Source organism: Leptodactylus fuscus, chromosome 11 (assembly GCF_031893055.1).
Source record: "Leptodactylus fuscus isolate aLepFus1 chromosome 11, aLepFus1.hap2, whole genome shotgun sequence".
Taxonomy (NCBI): Eukaryota; Metazoa; Chordata; class Amphibia; order Anura; family Leptodactylidae; genus Leptodactylus; species Leptodactylus fuscus.
This window is the reverse complement of record NC_134275.1, coordinates 18,111,126-18,135,453: the sequence shown is the minus strand read 5'-3', so window position 1 is coordinate 18,135,453 and position 24,328 is coordinate 18,111,126. Positions and strand designations below refer to the sequence as shown.

General features: G+C 45.4%; 2 protein-coding genes across 5 annotated transcripts in view; both read right to left on the bottom strand.

Annotated features, from left to right (window-relative positions):
• Positions 1 to 616: 616 nt before the first annotated feature.
• LOC142185171 (thymosin beta-10-like) lies at positions 617 to 3,173 on the bottom strand. Its single transcript, XM_075260446.1, has 3 exons — positions 3,132 to 3,173; positions 1,566 to 1,670; positions 617 to 817 (listed from the first exon to the last, which is right to left on the bottom strand). Exons 2-3 carry the CDS (start codon positions 1,663 to 1,665, stop codon positions 780 to 782), a joined length of 138 nt encoding a protein of 45 aa, XP_075116547.1. The 5' UTR covers positions 1,666 to 1,670; positions 3,132 to 3,173; the 3' UTR covers positions 617 to 779.
• An 11,779-nt stretch (positions 3,174 to 14,952) lies between these two features.
• VSIG4 (V-set and immunoglobulin domain containing 4) overlaps positions 14,953 to 24,328 on the bottom strand; it is a 32,331-nt gene continuing 22,955 nt past the window's right edge. For all 4 annotated transcript variants that reach the window (XM_075259185.1, XM_075259186.1, XM_075259187.1 and 1 more), the window contains 3 exons: positions 23,785 to 23,886; positions 23,349 to 23,370; positions 14,953 to 17,021 (listed from right to left, as the gene is read on the bottom strand). In XM_075259185.1, the coding sequence (XP_075115286.1) occupies positions 16,832 to 17,021; positions 23,349 to 23,370; positions 23,785 to 23,886 (314 nt within the window). In that variant the 3' untranslated portion in view covers positions 14,953 to 16,831. The remainder of the gene's footprint in view (positions 17,022 to 23,348; positions 23,371 to 23,784; positions 23,887 to 24,328) is intronic.

The window sequence follows — 24,328 nt, the reverse complement described above, 5'->3', positions numbered from 1 at the left end:
TCGCTGAACACTGCGTGAACCGGTGTGTCAGACAGGAGATCACATGGGGTAGAGGTATATCACTCACATTATACTAATAAACCATTTACTTAGAAATGTGGATGTAAAAAATAAAATAGCGTTTCTGCTGGGCCTCCGTGGTCCACCGGGGCCCATGACGTCCCTGAAGAGGCCAGAAAATGACCAACGGAGACTCAGAAGGAGCACTGGATAGAGCGACGGAGAGTATAAATGTTTATTATTAGAGATGAGTGAGTAGTATTCGATCGAATACCTCGCTGCCATAGGAATGCATGTAAGCGGCCGAACACCAAGGAGTTAAGCTCAGTGAATATTCGACCCCTTGGTGTTCGGCCGCTTACACGCATTCCTATGGCAGCGAGGTATTCGATTGAATACTACTCACTCATCTCTATTTATTATGTTTATGCCCCTTCCATAGAACTCCACTTCCTATACTCCGGGGTCTGAAGATTCTCCATAATACAAAAGATTGACGATCTTGTGAATATCCATGAAAATAATCTCGTGAAATCAATGTGTCAACACTACTACTGGAACAGCTGTTACACTCTGCATTAGTATAAGAAAACCACTGAATAAAATATAAAATAAGTTGGATATAAAACATTTTAATCACAAAAAAGTATCTTTAAACTTTACAGAGGAATCATTCCTGGCAGATAGTCGGAGCAGAAAATCATGTTGTGCAGCAGCTCTTTCTACAATCGGCCATGTTAGAAGAGAAGCGATCGTAAGCGGTCAGGAGTCACGTAGGTTTAGGTCTTCTTATTTGCTTCTTTTTCCTGTTCAATAGCTGTAAATACATAAGTTATTATATGAGCAGTTTTCTAAAATACTAATAGGATACAATGGAGATCTCTTTTATATGGTACCTTTTACAAATATGCAGTAAAATTGACAGCTTGACATGTGTTGTCCATTTTTTATCTATGCAATGATATGCACCACCAGTATTCACTGTTAGCACTGGGTTAGAAGCTGACGCGTGTAAGGGCTAGTTCACAAGGGGCAAAATGGTCAGGATTTTGACGCGGAATCCGCGTCAAAATCCTGCTACAAAACCATTGATATCAATGGGAGACAGTCATTTCCAATGGGAACTGGTCATTTCCAATGGGAACTGGTCATTTCCAATGGGAGACGATCATTTCCAATGGGAACTGGTCATTTCCAATGGGAGACGGTCATTTCCAATGGGAACTGGTCATTTCCAATGGAAACTGGTCATTTCCAATGGAAACTTCAGGCTGATTCAGCCCTGGCCTCCGCCTCGCGACACCACCCTCTGAACTAGGCCCATTCATTTGGGCCTAATCCGGAGCGGAAAGCTGCGACGGAACATGTACATGCGGAATCCCGTGTGACATAGCCCTAAAATCTACAAATTCAGAAGAGCAGAGGAAAAAGCTGAGAATGAACTGAATATGTCGGCCAGTGCTTGCTTGCATTTGCCTACCACACTGACAAATACAAAGGTACAGGTGACTATAGTAGGATAAATAAATCACTACAGTATTTTAACCCATGCAAGATGTACTCACTCTCTTTAGAAGGAAGCGTATTCTTTTCCGCCGTGTTCGTTTTTTTGAGTTTCTTAGTATCAAAGTTGCTCACCTCTGCCATATCAAGTTTATCAGCCATTGTTACTATAAAAAAAAAAAAAAAAAAAAAAGTTAAAAAACCCCCATCTATTGTTTAGTTCACTTTGAGTTGGCACACGTTCTAGATCATGTGCCTGTCCCTATAAACCACACCCTATTACATATCAAAAAGTGTCTAAGGCTAAGAAACGCTGCTGAAATAAAAATGCATCATGTTTTTTTACTGCAGTGTTTTTCACTGCTAATTTTTGTCCCTTATTAATCCCATAGAGAAAACGCCAGCATTTCCGCTGGCATGCTGCGATTTAAAAAAAAATGTGAAAAAACAACCACCTAGCATGGGCTGACATTAGACATTAAATAGTTGGATGATCGGTTCAATGTTATGGCATAAAGCAAGTCAAGTAGGCCCTATGTAAACAATCGACATTGCACTGGAGGCTGTCCTCAAGCATGCACCAACATACATAGCAAGCTCTCTTGGCCATAATACAACGCGTTTCTGTCCCCATATAACAGCTGCAAATCTGAGCATGATCTGATTTTCCCAAACCAAAATAAAGAAAAGTGAAACTGGGTGATCAGTCCCATATGGTCTGCTATAGGGTACCCATATGGTCTGCTATAGGGTACCCATATGGCAAGCACAGGATTGTATCCCATCAGGATAGAACATTGAAATATTTCCAAAACAAAACCGTTTGGAACAGAATACTGTTTTGCATTGATCAGATTCATCTGCATTCTTGGCACCAACTATTACTGCACTACCCCCGACAGATTTAATAAATGTGGTTTGAGAAGGTTTCTCAAAACTAAACTGCGAATTCATGAGAAGACATTGACATTGAATCTTGTCTTTCCAAGAAAGTTTGCAGGTACGTGGAACATATGTCAGATTGCACTCTATTCACTGACATGAAACAAGACTGTAAGAGTACGCATCCACATTACTTGACTATGACATGGACTATTAGTCAAAACTAGAAAATAGCAATAAAAGCCTAAATTATACTCCAAAAGTATTTTCTGTAAATTCATAGCAGAAGCCTGTCACACTGTGAAGTGCCTGTACATATATATGAATTCCTCCTGGTATTTGGAAAACTGTACACAGCTACTTGCACAGACAGATCCAGTCATGTGGCAGCCGCGCCCTGTTGCAGTACAATATAGTCAGTGCACAGTTTTGTCTAAAGCAGCTGCAGGTCCTCTCTAGGTAATAATATCTATAGTACAGTATAGGAACAATAGGTTAATAATCTATACCAAGCACAATAAGTACAGCTGGTATCTGAACAGCACACTGCACTCCTGCAAAACCAGTCCATTACCGTATGGCTAAGATCACACGTAGCAGAAATCCAACAAATCTATTCCCATGAATGCAACTGTTACTTAGTTGTAGAAATTTCTGCAAAAAAATCTGTTTTGGGTGAATTCATTGTCTTAAGGCATACAGGGTGGGTCCTCCAAGCCAGAGGCATCGAAATTACAACAACTTACCCAGCACTGCCTGCACTGTCCAGCACACGAGATTTACACCAAATGCTGGGTGTGAGTTTTATATACGGTCCTTAATACACACCTTTCAGTGCTCATTGGGTTGAGTTTCCCCACCCCTGTAATGCCCGCCTTCATAAACTGATCACATTCTCCCTCAAGCCACTGTCTGTATATAGAAATCTAGACAACACTGCCATAAAAGTGAAGATATTACCCATGATTATTGCTGTGACCATATACTGTAGTTCCATCTTATTATTACAATTATATCCTATTATTTCTACAGTAATATACTCCCATTATTATTACTGCAATCATACACATTATTATTTCTACCCTCATATACCACATTGTTATTACTCTAATACTACACTGATCAACCATAGCATTACAATCTCCCACCTAATGTTGTGTAGGTCCCCCCTTGTGCCTCAAAAACGGGCCTGATTGTTTGATGCATGGACTGCACAAGACCATTAAAGGTGTCACATGGTATCTGTCATCAGTGGCAGCGTAACTAGGAATGGCGGGGCCCCATGGTGAACTTTTGGCATGAGGCCCCCCCCCCGACAACTGTCCCCTCGACTGACCCCCCACACATTCTTGCAAGCAGTATTATGTCCCATAGTGACCCCTGCACACAGTATTATGTCCCAAAGAGACCCCTGCACACAGTATTATGTCCCATAGTGGCCCCTGCACAAAGTATTATGTCCCATAGTGGCCCCTGCACAAAGTATTATGTCCCATAGTGGTCCCTGCGCACAGTATTATGTCCCATAGTGGCCCCTGCACACAGTATTATGCCCCATAGTGGCCCCTGCACACAGTATTATGTCCCATAGTGGCCCCTGCACAAAGTATTATGCCCCAAAGAGACCCCTGCGCACAGTATTATGCCCCATAGTGGTCCCAGTACACAGTATTATGTCCCCATAGTAGCCCCTACACACAGTATTATCCCCCATAGTGGCCCCAGTACACAGTATTATCCCCCATAGTGGCCCCTGTACACCGTATTATGCCCCATAGTGGCCCCTGCACACAGTATTATCCCCCATAGTGGCCCCTGCACACAGTATTATGCCCCATAGTGGCCCCTGCACACAGTATTATGCCCCATAGTGGTCCCAGTACACAGTATTATGTCCCCATAGTAGCCCCTACACACAGTATTATCCCCCATAGTGGCCCCAGTACACAGTATTATCCCCCATAGTGGCCTCTACACACCGTATTATGCCCCATAGTAATCCCTGCACACCTTATTATGCCCTATAGTGGCCCCTGCACACAGTATTATGTTCCATAGTGGCCCCTGCACACTGTATTATGCCCCATAGTGGCCCCAGTACACAGTATTATCCCCCATAGTGGCCCCTGCACATAGTATTATGCCCCATAGTGGCCCCTGTACACAGTATTATCCCCCATAGTGGCCCCTGCACACCTTATTATGCCCCATAGTGGTCCTTGCACACAGTATTATGCCCCATTGCTTCTATGGGCGAGTCCGTTCCGCAAAAAGTGAACAGAATAGGGACCTGTTCTATCCAATGTGGTACGGAATCACAGCTCGCACACTGATCAGTGAAAAACATGGTCATGTGCATGTACCCATAGAAATGAATGGATCAGTGTACCAAGCGTGAAAAACAATGATAGCACACAGATCTCACCCACGGTCGTCTGCAAGAGGCCCTGCTCAATTGTGGTCCTGAATGAGCTCCCTTATAGGGTGCAGTTTACCGCTTTAGTTTGCTAATAAGGGGGCGTTCCTACATGCGCCTGTGTCTGCCCGCCGGGTCTCCATCCTATTCCCTGGGGAGACTGGATAGGGGACGTCTTCCTGGTGGTCATTTTTAAAAGCCATTCATTTGAATGGCTTTTTAAAGCAAACCGCCGATGTCCGTATGCAGCCTCTCTGCAGGGAAACAGGTTTTTTTACATGGACACAAAGGACATGCAAGACTAGTGGGTAAGCGGATTTTGCCCTGCCGTGGCAGGCGGTAGCGGGGCACTTGTGTAGGACTTGTGACATTCCCTAGTGCTGGAGGCGCTGACTGTAACCAGGGCTTATTTTTCGAGTAGGGCTTATATTTCAAACCTACTCCAAAAACCCTGCAAAATCAAGCTCGGACTTATTTTCGGGGTAGTGCTTATTTGAGAAGAAACAGGGTATATATATATATATATATATATATATATTTATATTAGCTATACCCGTGACTTCGTCCGCAGCCCCCTCACCCCTTGCGTGCCCCAGCTGCTGTGCCGCCCGGCCCCCCCGCCTCTGCTTTGTGGACGCAGCGGGCCCATCCAACACCAGTGCGCCCATGGCCCCCCACCTTGCGCCCCGCTGGCCCACTTCCTCTCCTCTCGCCCCTGATCCCCACTTTTTTCCCTACCCACTCCCCATTCCCTCGCTCTCTCCTCCCTTCCCAACCTGTGACCTCGGGCCCCCTTACCCCCCCTCTTTCCCACACCACCCTGGGCCTCCTTTTCTCCCCCTTCTACATACCCTCCCCCACAATGTGTCCCGTTTTTGCCCTCCCAAAACCAACCCCGACACCCGAACCTGCGACCCCAGGCTCACCCCACCCCGGGCTCACTGTGTGCCGAGGTTACAGGGGTGCATAGGTTTGGGAGGTCGTGCAGCGCAGCGGCTGAAGCCATGCATGGCGCGCGGCACAGGTAGACGGCGGTTTGCAGGAGCTCAGCAGAATTCCATCCACCCCTTCCAACCCCCGGGGCCCCGGCGGACTCACCAGTCCACGCTGCGCGCTGGGCTCCAGCGATGCTGGCATGTGTGGCTCTCAGCTGTCGGCATGCACGACGCCATTTTCTTCATGTCAGTGTGTGGCCAGATTGTGGCTCTACAGCAGGGATTCTCTGTGGCACTTTATTTTCAAGAGGGAAAGCCAGGGTACTTGCCACGCTCCACCATTCTCATAGTGCATGCCCTTACTGCATAGGCTGCAATTATGGTTTTGAATATACACATATATACATATACATATATATATACACATTTGGCATTTATTATATAAATTATGCGGCAGTTCAGTTGATGGATTCCTCCGCTTTCAGAGGCGTCCAGAATTCATTCCGGATCTTGCTGAGGATATTGTACAGCATAACCTCTGTAATCCAACACCACAATATCACGTCTCCTCTGAATATGGAGGTGTGTACCTGGAATGGAAGTCTGCCAGTGGTATATTGCACAAGACTTTTCTTCATGTTCTTCCTATGAGGCTTGGCACTCAGTGTATACGGCCTCTTCCAATGATCATGATATGCCATTGTAAAGCCTGTCTGTCTGTGTGTCCTTGACAGCTTATACGCTGAGCCCATACAACATGCATTGCAAGGGAGATGGAGTTTACTTACTTAGAGGGGTTGTCCGGGATAAATTAATATTTCTAATCTAAGTTAAACACCCAACCCCTCTCCCCCACCTTCCTAATTACTTAGTGTACCAAAAATCTATATTTACCTAGATCACTTGGGCGGTCATGTGACTGCCCCAGGCACATTTCACGATTTTCCAGCGACATTAAAAGGAACTTGTGGTTTCCCTTCTGGAAATGGAACATAACCTCAATATCTCAACCCACCCCATCATACTTACCTGTGTTCCGGTCTGAGCCTTTTGGACACGAGATGTTACTTCTTCTTGGCACCTCCTCTACTGCATGTCTACCAGCCGCCCATGTCTGCGCAATTGAGCAGTAGAGTGAGTGGCTGGCATAAGATGCACAGGATGACGCACACTCTACTGAGCATGCCAACACTCCGTCTCCAATGAACAGGCATGGGCAGCCGGCAGATGTCAAGAAGAGGAGGTACCAAGAAGAAGTGATGTCCCATGCCCAGAAGGTAAGGACCAAAAGAGAGGTAAGTATGATGGGGTGGGGGAGGTTGAGTTAGTTAGGAAGGGCTAGTAGTGACAGGCCTAGCTAGGGATGTGAGTGAGAAAGGTAGGGGGAGGGAGGTGGTATGAGTCAGCTCTGAGTGAAGCCCAAGGCATCATGGTAGTTGTAGGAAAAAACAGAACAAGAAGATATGCATTTAAACAAATGCAGAAGATGCCAGGAGCTCACAGACAAACCCAGAAATCACTCAAAATACTGCTAAAGGTATATGGGTGCACTCATTAACCTATTAATAGCTCTAACAGACCTTTTTTGAAAAATTATTTTTTGCCCAGGTAACTAATACCACATAGGAAAAGTCTTAAGAAAGGCTATTCTTCCCCTACCTTTAGAATTCTCCACGTTGCTGTTCCGTAGATATCCTGGTTTTTCTTGGTATGCTAATGAGTCTCCAGACAGCACAGGGGGCGTTCCCTGTGCTGCTTGAAAACTCTCCAGCACCGCCTCGATTTTCTACATCCGCATTTCTCCGCCACATCCTCTGTGTTGTCTTCTTCCGGGGATGCAAATCTGGCGCGTGCACAGTTGGCTCTGCCATTGAGCTTCGGGCAGAGCCGACTGCACATGTCTGTTCGGCAATTTTATTGTACGATTCCTGTAAGCGGCCCTGGAGAGTTTTCAAGCAGCACAGGGAACGCCCCCTGTGCTGTCTGGAGACTCATTCGCATACCGAGAAAAAAACGGGATACCTACGGAACAGCAGTGCGGAGAAGAATTCTAAAGGTAAGGGAAGAACAGCCTTCCTAAAGTCTATTCCTATGTGCTGTTAGATTAAAAATGTTTTTTTTTCTAATGATAGAATCCCTTGAATTAATAACTAACTATACAATATGACCTAGCTTAATCTAATCTTCATACTTACAATCTAACTAACGTCCATGAACATGTTGGCACTTGGCACTATTTTTTTTTCCAATGCATGTATTACTCAATACGCTAAGGCTGCTGTAAGACACTATGGGGGTCATTCCTTATTGCTTTTTTTTTTTTTTTTCAAATTTTTTGTGTACTTTTTATCACTGAAAAAGAGCCCCATTTACCTGGCACCGGATGAAACCATGGTGCTATGCAGGATGCAAACAGGCCCAAAAAGATAAAACAGGTGCAGAAAGCTGATAATGCAACATATACAATCCACAATGTATACAAATAAAGCATGTATTAGGGGGCAGTCACTTGATAATTTAGGATGTGCATTGGAAACCTCCATATGTGCGCCCCATTAGGATCAGCATCCTGCACTATCATATTTAATACAGAATAGACAAGACAAAGCTCATGAGTATAGTCTCATTAATATTGCAGCTCTAAGTAGATTACCTGTTGTGACAATTGGGGGTAATTTAGCATCAAAGGTAAGCGGTTTTCCTGGATTTACAGAGGTGTTGGTGGCGCTGGGTGCCCAATAAACAGCAGATCGGGTAATGCAATCCTACTAATATTACAAATGTGAAAGTTTGTGTGTTTGGATGTTTGTGGGTTTGTGTGTTTGGATGTTTGTTCCCGAATCATGCCGAAGTGCCCCAATGGATTACAGTGAAATTTGACACATACCTCCAATGGCACCTGGAAAGAAAGATAGATGCATTAACATCACCTTAGGATGGCGGGTTTTCCAACCGCGAGCCCCGAAAGCACGGCCGGCGGAGGCTGAAGGACTTGCGATGACATCATCACAGCCATGCGCACTGTTACCCCATTGGACCATGTGATGGACGGGGCAGTGCTGTGTAGGCTCAGGCCAGCCACGGACCCTTCACGACAATCTGACATTGGAGCGGCCAATACAGGGGGCGGAGCTACAGCAGCTCACCCAGGGCACCGCGTGACACGAGCAACATGGCGTCGCATATGTGGGCTCCCGAATATACCGGCATTTGGAGGAGACCGGCGAACATCCGACATACCTCCCCAAAGCGCCGTTTACCTGCGGCACCCCTTGCATGGCTGTAGCTGCTGCTCTGGGGAGGGGGAGAACGGGGTCGCCGAACGGGGGCCCAGGGTCGTGGCAGTGTGTGTGTGTGTGTGTGTGTGGGGGGGGGGGGGCGGGAGCAGCAGCAGTAGGGGAGGGGCCAGGTGGGTCGCGCAAGGAGGGAGGGGGTCGCGGACGATGTCGCGGGTATTGCTAGTCCACATAAGTAGCTTTATTCATCTTATGCAGGAACAAAAAAATAACAAACAACCTAGCCCACACACAGGGCACTACCTCGCTTCTTGAACCCTGACTAATCTATTGAGGAAAGATACTCTGAGGTTTCTTCTCACCAGTCTGGCTCAAAGTCCTTTCTGGAATCCAGTCTTTTTGGGACAGACCTCCTCTCTGTCTCCAACTGGTCCACAGTGCAGCTGCTCCTGCAGGTCACCAGCAGCATTCTCCTGCTGTGTGCACTCCCTCTGGAGTGGAGCCCCTTTCTCTCTGGTATGGGTGTGGTCAGGGTCTTTTTTAACCCTGTTTTGGGTTGCTCTACAGCGCCCTCTAGGTTCACACCCTAGCTGATCCCTGACAGCTGTACTCATGTCAATGGCTAATACGGCCGTACATGACAGGGTTCTAAAACGCCTATATATTAGAAATCCACGGCACAAAATAATGATTGTCTTAGGTCACCCATAATATCTGTTATTGTTGACTCTAAATCATCTCAATGCTTGGGAAAAAACTTTGGACTTGAAGGTGCGGTATCAAAAAAATAATCATAAAATTCCATCATTGTACAAAAAAAAAAGATTTTTGTAAAAATTAACTTAATTTTCATGCTTAAAAATCAATATACTCAGGGTTCCCAGTTAGCTGTTGCTTATATGTTATAGGTAGCTTGCCTCCTACTCATAGCAGGTAACTCCATATTAGCATGACAAATTTATAACCACAGAACCACACCCAAGTTCATCTAAAAAATTACAAACAAGATCCAAATGTTGGTATAATCCGTTGCACGAGATGTATACCCGCTTACGCGTTTCAGGACTCCTGTCCCTTAGTCATAGCGTAACGTTCGGGTTACTGGAAGTTTTTTCAAACTTTTCACATATGCCGTAAAAATGTAACTTTTGATTAGCGCAAGTAACTCATAAAAATGAAGACATCTATATCATATAAGTAATGAAAATAACAGGTCATTACATTGTATGATCATATTCTTATAATAAGATAAGCAGAGAAACCTGAATGAAACAACCACCGATTCACAGCACATCTATGTCACGTTTGTATTGTATAAATGTGGCTTAGATGTGTTTTCTTCTTGCCTCTTATATATACACATTTATGGAATTTCATTGGTGATTGATATGTTATTGGATTTACTCGGGTCTCTGCGCCACCGTCCGCTCGCACGCTGTGGCGCAGGAGGCGTGTTCAGTTTGATTCTTTGCTTGGTGCTTTTCATTGCACTGTGTGAACACTGCTCTATTGTCCTCTGTGGTTGAATTCCCACCACACCCATCTCCTGCACTTTGTTTCACTCTGTTAATTCTAGCCTTGCCTGTGTAATTGACAGCCTGTCTACCAATCAAGCCTAAGGCAGATCCTGGACTTCCTATATACATAGGCTGGCTGGCTATTGTGACTCTGTCCTTAGACTTTGTCCCTGCTAAGCTCCTCTTCTACTACTATTGTATTACTGACCTCTGACCCTTGGCTTCCCTTGTGACTATTCTTTGGATTACGATTTTGTACTGCTTTGTCTCTCTGGCTTTGACCCTTGGCTTGCTGACTCCTCTTCTGTGTTGTATGTCTTGTCTGCATTCTGTGTCATCACATATATCTAGGAAAGGCTTGCCGACCAATTGTCCTCTACCGCCTAGGGCAGTGAGGCAAGCAGGTAGGGGTAGCGGTGGGCTCAGCTTAGGGCTCACTGTTTTGTAGTGCCCCTTCCCCCAGGGTTCACCAGCAGCTACTGGGGAATTGTTCCTATAGCAGTTCCCTTGCAATCGGATTGCTGAAACCGTACATGCGAGACTCACATAAGTGAGTGCCACTGAGCGTTCGAAAAGCAGATTTCCTGGGGGGTGGCATGGCACAGCCCAGCAGACGCCCCACAGGAGAAATGAGAAGCAGGAGAGGCAGACTAGGAGGTAGTGGCTGTGGTGGTCCAACTTGCACCTAACTGGGACAGGTAACAGCACCTGCCCAAGTCACTGGTGTGGTCTTGCAGGACGAAGATAGCCTGGGAATTGCCAGGAATCTAGGAGCTTCTCATCCAGAGGACAAGAAACCAAACTGAGGTGAGGTGGAGGCGTGGTCACTTTTATATTCTAGGTTTCCTGTTCTCAGATGGGCGGTGGTCTCTAGCGTGGGTGTTGTTATGAGTGAGGATAAATAAATCCACTATAAAATTGTAATGATGATACGATAAAGTAAGTTAATTATTAATTATGCATGATGCCACTAGTGCTCATTATATGTACTTTATACAATAGTATTGACATGGACCCAAGAGACACCAGGTAAACTATCTGGGCTCTGCAGCAAAAAAAAAAAAAAATGCAATAATAGCAATACCAGAGTGCCAAAGAGTAGACGCATACATAAATAATAAATGTAGATAGGCTGACTTCTTAAAGCGGCGTTCACACGGACAAAATTTGCACCCGGGTCACGACACTTGTTACACCACTGAATGTAACCCTATGTATCCTCATCTTACAGCTAAACCTTCTGTGAGGGCCATGAAACTGCCGCCTTTGTGTTTTTGACCACAGTATTGATAGAACACACTGTATATACTCAGAAAACACTCTGGTTTCTGACTGGCAACGCAGTGTGTTTGTTATAGAAAAGCCAAAAGTACACCTTGTCTTGTTACGCTTAAAGTCAACGTCCAATCGTGAGCACCTTGAACCGCCCTTATATTTTGAGACCATGTTTTTAATAAAGTTTTGAAACACATTTTACAATATAAAAATATAAGAAAAAAGTGAAAAACAGCAAAGTCAAGTGGGGAAGCCCTAGACTCAAACTGACCATGTCTCAAGTCTTAAATTCAGTAACCCGATAATGGTTAGTTTGTTGTCATCCTAACAAATGGAAAGAGAGAAGGAGAGAGGTTGGAGGGAGGGGAAGTGGAAACTGGAAATTCTGTCAATCCAGAGACGTCCACCAAAAAATGATCACGGGGTGTCCGAGCAGATGAATTTCCTAAAGGATATTGCTTATGGACTGTCGTGATGCCTTGTTAGTAGGGTTTTTAGTCCCCCAGCCGCTCTGAATGGTTTTGGTGCTTCTTATTTATTGATTTTATTTATTCATTTATTTGTTTATTTATTATAAATATTATTATTATTATTATTATTATTATTATTATTATTATTTTATTTATTATTGACTAGATTGGTAACCCATTAATAAAGGCATGGGGGCCAAATTTATTTCAAAAGTAAATGTTTTTATTTGCTTCTTTATGGTTTATAAGAGTAGGAGCAGGCTCTGATTTTGTAGCCCGAGTTAAGGATGTCCGTAGAATGGAGAACTTGACGGCCACACGTAATCATACTGTTGAGGCGTTCCAGGCTATATGGTCATCTTGGGATGCATACTGTATTTTGAATGGTCTCTGACTCCTTCCCCTTCCCTTCCTCCCCCACCCCCTCATTTCTACTCTCAGGTTTTTGTGATGTGTATACATTTCCAGTCTATTTGACGTTATATGCATTGCTTCATGTTTTTTAGGTTTTCAACTCTTGTGTTGTATTGTATTTTACAAAAATCCTTTCAATAAAAATTACAGTTTAAAAAAAAAAGTAGGAGCAATTGGGACTAGGGTTGAGCGATCGTGTTCGGGAAAGATCGGATTCCGATCGGCGATCGAGGAAATTTCACGATCGCGATCGGAATTCCGAACACGATCTTTTTGGGTGGGATCGAGATCGGTGATTATTTCCCACAATGCTTTGCTACTGGCCAAGCATTGTCGGAAAAGCTAGCAATGTTAGCCTTCACACTGAGTATACGCTCCAGTCATTCTGAGCGGAGTGTATACTCAGTGTGAAGGCTCCGCTGCGGTTCCATAGGAATGAATGGAAGCAGCCGGCACAGAATCTTAACCCCCTGCGAGCCGGCCTGCGTCCATTCATTCTTATAGAAGACTAGCTAACATCTCTAGTAGCTGCTTACCTGTAGAGATGGCTGGTCCAGTGCCCAGTGTTCTCGTTCTTCTTCGCCTCGCTGCCCCTGTGTTAAAGAGCTAGGAAGAAGGCGGGGCTTGTGGCTTAGGAGAGTGTGGGCGGGTACAGGGCGGGGAGACGTTATGTTTGGGGCTGGCATTCAGAAGCTTATTGCATCATGGGACTACCTCATCATGGAGATCCCATGGGGTCATGGTTATTTTTATTGATATTTTGGTCCAATCAGCAACTTTGCCTTGGAACTAAGGAGACAACTCTCAATGTGCAGGTTCCATAGTGCTGGGCTAATTGTCTGATAACTATTAACATGTTTATTTGGTTATGATATATACCTTTCCTCGGTCTTTTACCACACTGACTACTTCACATTATCTTCTTGGCCCTTGAAAACAGTCTTCTACTTGCCTGACATTTTGGGCACCTGTGCAACTAAAACTGTCTTCAAAGGCTTCCAGGCTTCTGCACTTTTGCGGCTGAATCCTCCCTCGCCAGGCCGCTCTTTTCTACTCCTGTGTAGCTCCGTTGGTTATCCGGCCCCACATTCTGCCTTGAGAGCTGTCATGTCATTAGATGAGATGATACCGACAATATCACAACATGATTACCTGTTGTGGTGATCTGTGGGAATCAGAATTTAACCCCATTTAACCCCTTTTGTCACAGACTAAAAAGCATAGCCTGCTGCCCCTGTGTGGAGGTGATGAACCTGCCGCTGTGAGATCAGGGGTGAGGCCTGCAGCATTATTATATGCTACCATGTGTCCTCCTGCTGGTCACTCCTCAAATCCTCTTGCAGATGCATCAGCCATGGTGGATGGGATTCTTTGACAAGGGCGTGCACCAGCAGGGGTCTCTGCGGTAATAAGGGGCACCAGCAGAAGCACGTAAAGAGTAAAAAATACATGTCCGCCATGTTTTTACTGCACCACACTGAGATTCTGTCACCAAAGGACCAATATAACCCTGGAGCCGACCTGGTCAATCTCTTTATATATTGTCTTGAGTCACCATATAACCTGCAATCTCTGTGTTATACTTGCACAATGCTGTTGTAAATATGTGGGAAATCCTCTTTCTTGCCTCGCCTGCAGTACTTCAGTGCCATCAAGTGTCCTGCTAGTCATATTGCAACTTAAATTTGGTATGGTGTTATATTGTATCAATCCCTGTGTATTGTTTACAGCCCTTGTTTAGGTTCGTCGCTCCTTGTATTATGATTGTGTTTGAATTATCTAAATTACTTGTACAATATTTTAGTATCAAACATATACATTTTTATTTAATACCCATTCAGAAAGTGCAAGGAGCGGGACAATATCCTCCGTACTATTACGGTGAATGTCGGGAAAGGGTTAAAATAGAATCTGTGTGGAATAAAATAATATGATTATATGATATAGAATATGTTGGCTCTATATAATGTTGTTGTTATTATTATTATTATTATTATCATTATCATTATTATTACATTGTCCATTGACTGGTGTATAAAAGAATGGAACCCTTTCATCTCCTGAACATTTTAACTGTGACCAAGATGGAATGGCGCCGCACTCCACGTTTTTCTATGGAGTCTCATATTTACTTGTGATGGTCTTGGAAGATTCTAAGCAATAACTTCATACACTTGTTGAAATGATCAGATATTAGGAAGACGTACTCAGCAGATAAAATATTTATTTTAAATCTTCCTCATATAATAACATTATTTCTACACAAAAAAAGAGAGACAGATTAATCTGACATATGTTGTATAAGATGTAATAGTACAGTTAGAGATGAGCGAACACCGTTCGATGGAATAGATATTCGATCGAATATTAGGCCGTTTGAGGTATTCGATTACAATCGAATACCACAAGGCAAATGCAGTAAAAATTCGTATCCCCTCCCAACTTCCCTGGCGCGTTTTTTGCACCAATAACTGTGCAGGGAAGGTGGGAGGGGATGGAGCAGAGCTGAGTGTGAGTTGAACCATGCTGCACACTCAGCACTGCTACATCTGAGATCGGACCACAATGGAAACTGCTGTGGACGGATCTTAGACTCCTTCTCCTCCGGCAGAACCAGTGTTGATTGGCCGAATACTGTACATTGGCCAATCAACGCTGGTCAATGCATTCCTATGGGAAAAAGTCAGCTCGCGCATATCGCAAGCTGACAGAGATCCCAACATAATAAAGGTACTTGATGCCCCCAGACATGCTTCCCCTGCTGTCCCAGTTGCATTCTAGAGGTGTTGGCATCATTTCTTGGGGTGTCATAGTGGACTTGGAGACTCTCCTGAGTCGAATGGTGGGATCCCCTGAAATGAAGCATTTTTCCCCATAGACTATAATGGGGTTCGATATTCGTTCGAATAGTTGAATATTGAGCGGCTATTCGAAATGAATATCGAATATTTTACTGTTCGCTCATCTCTAAGTACAATCCTTCTATTGCCTCCCTATGAACTCCTATTAACATGCGCACATTAGGAATATCAGGTCAATGTGGTCACTAAGGTAATAAGGTGAATAATGTGTCTTTAGAGACGGTACATATGAACATGCCTGTTATACATACTATATATTCATAGATAGAATACATAGAAGTATTATATATGTTAAAAATAACAAATGTCCCTGTGGTGCAGACTTACAAGAAGATCTCTTCTGCTCCTGTATGTACCTTGCAGGGATGTTATACTAGCTCGCTCACTATTGATGCTACCAAGTGCAGAAATACTAGAGTGGACAGGTTGGAATCACTGGAGGGCCGCCATCTTGTTTTTGTCTACATGCAAAGTTTTGAAGGGAATCAGAAGACACGTCGTTTCACATTCACAACAACTTACAGATGGCCTAACCACATAAAATGTGTATTAAAGGGGTTGTCCCATCACAAGGATCCTATCTATACTGCTTGTTAATGTGGATGTAAGACTTTTCCTAAATACACTGCTTCAGCAAAACTGATTTGTTTGTCCACTATCTTACTTTATTCAATTCATTGTTGGCACAGCCCTGACTTATTTGCTCAAAAGTCAAGTGATGTGTCTGCTGCTCTCAGGGGGGAGGGAGGAGGGGCTAAGTGCACGGGAGCGAGCCTGTGTGTGTAGCTATGCCTGTGTAGGGGGGTAGTTTACACTTTGGGGGGAAGGGGCCGCCAATACAGACCCGGCATCTGCTGTAATAGAGAGGTGGATGCCGGGGCCTGCGACATCGCTACGCTCCTGCCCTGCATGAAGCCAGCAGCGGCAGGAGCGATGCTGCTATTTCGGAGGGAGGGGGGGGAGGAGCTATGAGACCTAATCTTTGATAGTTATGCCCCTACATGCCCCAGAAATTATATCTACACCAGTCAGGGACAGTTTTTTGGCTAATGAACCCCTGCCCACTTTAAACATTGCTCACAAAAGCGGCTAGCATATTGGAAATATGGCCATTTTGTAGTGCAAACCAATAATGTGCCACAAAACTGACATCTCCAATTTAAGAAATTCCCTCCACAGGTAGATCAGAAGCCCATAGGATATTAAGGGTTGACCATTTAGTATCCATACCATACAGATCTCCAATGTGATTATTTTTTTGTATAAGCCCTTAGGTTGGGTTTCCATATTGTTCTTAAAGAATTTTGCTGCCTTAAAGAGTTTTAGGAACAATTATTTTCTGCTTCTTTTTCAAGTATAAGTGAATCATATTCACTGGAAAAAGGGAGAACTATTCCTTCATACACCGACACTGGTGGATTACAAGGTTCATAGGTGTTAGTAGCTCTTGCTTCATCTGCAGATGATTGGACTCCATTTCCACAACCTTCTAAAGCCGACAGCTGGCTCATCCTAAGGATAAACGACATAACAATAAGGTGCCATAATATTATTTCCTTTCAATACTCAAATTCCAGTCTGTGGCTGACATCATGCGTCTCGGACATCACTGCTGAGGCCTGTGATTGGGCCTCAGTGGTCATGTGGGGCCTATTAACGTTAGACATCAGTGTGCCCCACTTACCTGCCCCTGCGGTGGCATCTGTAACGTGTGATGTCAGCCACTGGCCTCATGATGATTCTGGCCTGCCGGACGCCCAGGAGAGGTGAGTATAAATGTTTGTTATTTTTACACAAGTTATGTGGCTGGGCCCTGGCCCTGCTTGAGCCCACATGAGGATCCCCGGTGGGCCGGTCCAACAATGGGTTTGCCTATTACATGTTTGTTCTTCTTCTTGCTGTGACCAATCAGAAATACATTCCTAGTATGGTCTGCAGTAAGATGATGGAAAGTTCCATTTACCATATTGCTATAAAGAGTTCAGTTAGCATTGCTCCGGATTTACAGAGCTCATGGCCATTGTACTGATTGTGTTAGGAGTATTTAGGTTCATTGCTTTCTTTCCTGGTTGATTAGTCTGTCCTCCCATTTGCACCTGGGAGGAGTGGTCTCTACTCTGTATATAAACCCATGCCTCCCATGGTTCTGTGCTGAGTGTCGCTTTTACAGAGCTAGGCCTTAGCAGGAGGAGTAGGTGGTGTTCTGGGATAGAGGAAGTTCCGTGGTTGGTTTTTTGGGAGGTTTGGGTGAACGAGTTGGTTTGTGTGTTTTCCCTTCTGTGTTCACCAATCCTCCCTCTGTGTATAATTGACTGTGTGAGTGAATTGCCTTATCCTTTGATTTCTACTCAGTTTCCCTGTGTTTGTTTCCTAGTGTACGGTTCCTTCCCATATTGGTTTGGGGAATTCCTTTCCTACATGTTTCCTGTGTGCTGCTTGTGTTGTTAGTCAGCACACACCCTTGTCAGTCCCTGTCAGTAGCAGCTTCACTTGTTCGTTAGGGGTGACCCCCTTTAGTCTCCAGTCCCTAGAGGTCTTATAGGGCATTCCTTCTCCCACTTCCCTCTAGGCCTACGGTATCAGTGAGAGAGGAGCTGTCGGGGTCAGGCTTAGCCTGAGTACAGCCGACCTACACCCGTGAGGCAGGGACCGGGATAGCTAGTGGGAGTAGTGCAGGGCGAGATTCCCTACTGCAATCCCTTAGCCCCGTTGCAGCTACCTGGACTGACATAACAGTACACTCAGCCGGTAAAAAAAAAAAAAAAAAAAAAGGTTCGTTTGCATTATGACGGACCTGAAACAGCTGTACCAGGCGGTGCAGCAGATCTCCACTGAGATGGAGGGGATCAAGCTACGAATGGATGCCATCCAAGCTTCTGGCGTATCTCAGTTACAGCAGTTGGCTCAACACACAGCCTCTCAGGTGGAGGGCATACAGAGGCAGGTGAGTAGCGCCCCTGTGGGTCGGCCTCTGGAGCCAAAAGTCAGCTTACCTGAACCCTTCCGAGGTAAGAGGTCAGATTTTTTCCGATTTCAAAAGGACTGTCTTTTGTATTTCCGGCTACGGCCGTTTTCCTCCGGTTCTGAGGTACAGAGAGTTGGGATTATTATTACTTTATTGAGAGATGATCCCCTCATCTGGGCACATTCGTTACCAGCCGACTCAGCTTGCTTACTAACTGTAGAGGCGTTTTTCTCCACAATGGGGTTACTGTATGACGACCCAGACAGGGTACGCACGGCTGAGTATAACCTACGACGTGTGGTGCAAGGGGATCACGCTATAGAGAAATATTGCACAGAGTTTCGTAGGTGGGCAGCAGAAGTACACTGGAATGACCCCGCTCTACTTAGTCAGTTTGAGACAGGGCTCTCAGAACAGGTTAAAGACCATCTAGTTTCTCACCCTGTTCCGGGAGATCTAGATGAGGCCATGCAGCTGGCAATTAGAGTTGGACGGCGCCTCCGGGAGCGTGGAGACAAGAGTCCTGGGGGGCTTAGCCCTCCTCAATTCTCTGTTTTTAGAGAGGACCCGGGGGACCAACCCATGCAGATTGGGGCCACTGTGCGAAGTGCAAGACCCAAGAGTGAAGGGTCCCGCACAGTACGCTGTTTTGTGTGTGGAGGGATGGGACATGTAGCAAGGGTATGCCCCTCCAGAGAATGGTTCGCCAAGGAGAGTAATAACCCCAGGTCTATTGAGGGTAAAGGGAGAAAACCTACTAAGGAGGGAGGTGTGCATATTTCCTGTACTCAGACTGCCGGGTTGACCCTTGAAGGATGGGTAAATGGGCAGAAGTGCCGGATTTTGGTTGATTGTGGTTCGGCAGTCAACCTTATTGACTCAGAGTTTTGTGAGCAATTAAGGGTGAGTCCTTTGGTCTTGAAGTCTCAGATACCGGTGTGGGCTATTGATAAGACCCCTCTACAGCAAGCTGTCATCTCCAAACAGGTGGAGGGTCTGGAGTTTGTTGTGGGTGGCCACCGGGAAGAGATTGACTTGTTCTTATTGTCTAAGTTACCAGCACAAGTAGTGTTGGGGTGGCCCTGGCTGAAGCAGCATAACCCTATTATCAACTGGGAGACCGAGTCAGTAGTTTCTTGGGGGCAGGGGTGTAATGGTCGATGTCTGCCCATATCCGTTATGTCTTTGTCTATAGACAATTTGCCTCAAGAAATATGTGAGTTCAGGGAGGTCTTTGAGGAAAGGGCAGCCAAGACATTACCACCACATCGCACCTATGATTGCTCGATTAAATTTATACCAAATGCAGTGCTACCCAAGACACGATTGTACAATCTCACTATTCCGGAGAGGGAGGCGCTCAAAGAGTATATTGAGGGGAGTCTAGAGGTGGGGCATATTCGCCCATCTAAGTCCCCAGTAGCAGTGGGGTTTTTCTTTGTAAAGAAGAAAGATGGAGGGTTGCGCCCTTGTTTGGATTTTAGGGAGATTAACAAAATCACGGTGCGGAATCCCTATCCCATTCCGTTGATCTCGGATCTATTCAGCCAGATTACGGGAGCCCGCTGGTTTAGTAAAATAGATTTACGTGGGGCGTATAACTTGCTGAGAATCAAGAAGGGGGATGAGTGGAAAACAGCGTTTAACACACCCCTAGGACACTTTGAGAATCTTGTGATGCCTTTCGGTCTAACCAATGCGCCTGCGTTTTTTCAGAATTTTATTAATGATGTACTAAGTGCCGTCATAGGGAGGGGGGTTGTGGTCTATCTGGACGATATACTCATTTACACCCCGGATTTGGAGACTCATTGGGAGAGAGTGAGAGAGGTTTTAGATCTCCTGAGGGTTAACCAATTAAGTGCTAAGCTGGAGAAATGTGTGTTCGCGGTCAATAAGTTATGTTTCCTTGGCTATATCCTATCGGACAAGGGGTTCGAGATGGACCCTGAGAAGGTCAGGGCAGTCTTGGAGTGGCCGCGACCCGAGAACCTAAAGGCGGTCCAACGGTTCTTGGGGTTCTCCAACTATTATCGCCAGTTTATCAAGGGATTTTCTGAGGTTGTGAAACCTATCTCGGACTTGACTAAGAAGGGGGCTGACTGTGCTAAGTGGTCGCCAGAGGCGCTAGCGGCGTTTGAAGAACTGAAGAAGCGATTCTCGTCCGCTCCCATTTTGAGACAGCCGGATGAGAGGTTGGCCTTCCGAGTGGAGGTGGATGCCTCCTCGGTGGGGGTGGGAGCAGTACTTTCTCAGGAGTTCGAGGAGGGTACGCATCCCTGTGCCTTCTTTTCTAAGAAATTCTCTGCCTCTGAACGGAATTATGACATCGGAGATAGGGAACTACTGGCAATAAAACTAGCATTCGAACATTGGCGTCATTTCCTGGAGGGGGCCAGAAGGCCAGTCCAGGTATTTACTGACCACAAGAATTTGGTTTATCTTGGGTCGGCGAAGAGATTAAATGCACGGCAGGCCAGATGGGCTCTATTTTTTGCGCGGTTCCATTTTACCGTGACTTATGTGCCGGGTTCAAAGAATGTCAAGGCTGATGCTTTATCCCGGTATATGTCGACTGAGGAGGAACGAGAGGCGCCTGCCACTATTCTTGGGGATGGAGTGGTGGTAGCAGTATTGGGCGCGAAATTGGAGAAGGCCTTGATCGAAGCGCAACACGCTGCACCTTCCAAGATACCTAGAAACAAGCTTTTTGTCCCAACTACTCTCCGACAAAGTCTCCTGAGGGAGTGTCAGGAGTCGGTTCTTGCTGGTCACCCGGGGGTTTCAGAGACCATGAGATTGGTGTCTAGGAATTTTTGGTGGCCAGGGTGGAGTAAGGATGTCTTGCAGTTTGTTCAAAATTGTTCGGTCTGTGCAAGAGCCAAGGCGTCGCATACCCGTCCCCACGGTCTTCTACATCCATTGGAACCTCCTAAGGCACCTTGGACTCATCTGTCTATGGATTTCATCACGGGCCTTCCGGTGTCTAAGGGTTTCACGGTCATTTGGGTAGTCGTTGACCGCTTCACGAAAATGTGCCATTTGATCCCGTTTTCCAGGCTGCCATGTGCCAAGACACTATCTGAGGCGTTTATTAAAGAAATTGTAAGGTTGCATGGTCTTCCTGAGGATATCGTTTCGGACAGGGGACCGCAATTTGTGGCTAAATTCTGGCGGGCTTTTTGCAGCAGGTTGGGAGTTACACTGTCGTTTTCCTCCGGGTTTCACCCAGAGTCTAACGGACAAACAGAGAGGAAGAATCAGGATGTGGAACAGTTTTTGAGGTGTTTTGTTCGAGAGAACCAGAATAATTGGGCTGCCTTTCTCCCCCTGGCAGAATTTTCCCTGAACAACCATGATTCCAATGCCACAGGTACCACACCTTTTTTTTGCTCCGGTGGTAGACATACTGTTTTCGGAGTATTTTCTTCCATTTCTTCCCCAGTTCCGGAGGAGGAGCTATTTTCTAAAAAGCTGCAAGGGGTATGGTCCCGTATCCGAGAGAATCTGGTGCGGGCGTCGCACCAGGCTAAGGTCCAGGCGGATCGGAAGAGAGGAGAGTTGCAGTTCTTCCCTGGTGAGATGGTTTGGTTGTCCACCAAGAATATCAAGTTGAAGGTTCCTTGCAAGAAGCTGGGTCCCAGGTTTGTGGGTCCTTTTAAGATCATCAAGATGGTAAATGAAGTGGCGGCGCAGCTGCAACTACCTAAAAGGTGGAAGATAAACTGGGTCTTCCATGTCTCCTTGTTAAAGAAGGCCAAGAAGGGAACGTCTCCTGTTAAGGTTCCACCAGTTTCTGAGTCCGGGGAGTATGAGATATCCCGAGTTCTGGATAGCAAATATGTTCGGGGGAAGCTACGGTATCTGGTGGCATGGAAGGGATAATTCTTGGGTTCTGGAGTCGGATATGTCAGCCCCCAGACTCGTGGAGAAATTCCACAAGGAGTTCCCGAAGAAGGATGCTCCTAGAGAATCCGGAGTCTTCTCCTTGAGGGGAGGATCCTGTTAGGAGTATTTAGGTTCATTGCTTTCTTTCCTGGTTGATTAGTCTGTCCTCCCATTTGCACCTGGGAGGAGTGGTCTCTACTCTGTATTTAAACCCATGCCTCCCATGGTTCTGTGCTGAGTGCCGCTTTTACAGAGCTAGGCCTTAGCAGGAGGAGTAGGTGGTGTTCTGGGATAGAGGAAGTTCCGTGGTTGGTTTTTTGGGAGGTTTGGGTGAACGAGTTGGTTTGTGTGTTTTCCCTTCTGTGTTCACCAATCCTCCCTCTGTGTATAATTGACTGTGTGAGTGAATTGCCTTATCCTTTGATTTCTACTCAGTTTCCCTGTGTTTGTTTCCTAGTGTAAGGTTCCTTCCCATATTGGTTTGGGGGAATCCTTTCCCACATTTTTCCTGTGTGCTGCTTGTGTTGTTAGTCAGCGCACACCCTTGTCAGTCCCTGTCAGTAGCAGCTTCACTTGTTCGTTAGGGGTGACCCCCTTTAGTCTCCAGTCCCTAGAGGTCTTATAGGGCATTCCTTCTCCCACTTCCCTCTAGGCCTACGGTATCAGTGAGAGAGGAGCTGTCGGGGTCAGGCTTAGCCTGAGTACAGCCGACCTACACCCGTGAGGCAGGGACCGGGATAGCTAGTGGGAGTAGTGCAGGGCGAGATTCCCTACTGCTATCCCTTAGCCCCGTTGCAGCTACCTGGACTGACATAACAGATTGCACTTTGCTACTGTATCTGTCCTCTACCCCCTTACCCATTTTTTGGTGCAGATGGTGCCATTTCATCATTATCCTCAGGAAGCGGATAGGTTACATGTTACTGCTGTTTTACTATACTAATTATGGAAATGTTTCAAATTATGAGGTGTGAATATGGACTTACGTGTATGGTTCATAGAAGGAACCTAAAGAAAAGGAAACCGATCTTTGATAAATAAACAAATGCAATAATATAACTGGTGCAATATTTTATTCTCATATACTTTAACATTTTTGTCTAATAGATACAGTAAAAGTTATTTATTAAGATAACGTCGTAATAGTGCGATAGTGCACAGGAGCAGTGTCTGCGGCATTACTTCCATCATTCAGCTGTGTAACAGGCTGCCAGAGCCAACTCTGGTGGATTAACTCCCTAGATGCTGTGATCAATAGCAATCACAGCATAGACGGGGTCTTGGGGACAAAGATTGCCCACCCTTGCCACCCAATAAGATTGCAGGCTCCAAGGTCTGCCATGGCAGCCAGGAGGCCGAGCAACAAACTATTGGACTAATTGACTATAATATTTAGTAATACAGTTTGAGTTGACAATTTACCTTTCTTTTTCTTCTTGTTGATGATGAGAACAATAACTACAATCGTGATGCAGAGAACACACAGCGCAATGAATATAAGCATGTATAATGATATCCCGAAGCCTGCAGAAAGAGAAGATGGGATTGAAATCAGCTATTGAGAACTACATAAGATATTAAGGATTATTCCCTCCCCTCTCTACTGCCTTCAATTTGCATTTAGACTCTTGGAACATTCTTCTTGTATTTGATCCTGATCCTGAGGTCTTCATGGTTTCTTAAAGCTGTATCATGTAATAAACATATTATCTATGCACAGCATGGCCTTATGCGATGTTACACAACCTGACAGACTTTACAGTACCTTTATAGTAGACATTTGGCATTTGGGGTATTCTTATCTGGGACATTTATGGCAGATCTACAGGAGGTGCCATAAACGTCTGCTAGATTCAGGTCCCCTCTCTGGCATCTAAGAACCCACATGCACTTTTCTGGTGTTAGGGAATTGCTAGATGACAATTCCCCAGTAGCTGCTGGAGAACCCTGGAGGAAGGGGCACAAG

What these genes read in the sequence shown, in the direction of transcription:
- LOC142185171 (XM_075260446.1), bottom strand. Translation starts at nt 1,665, where the DNA reads ATGGCTGATAAACTTGATATGGCAGAGGTGAGCAACTTTGATACTAAG. An exon ending in TACGCTTCCTTCTAAAGAGA is followed by an intron (nt 818 to 1,565) that starts GTGAGTACATCT and finishes ATGTATTTACAG; the next exon opens with CTATTGAACAGGAAAAAGAA.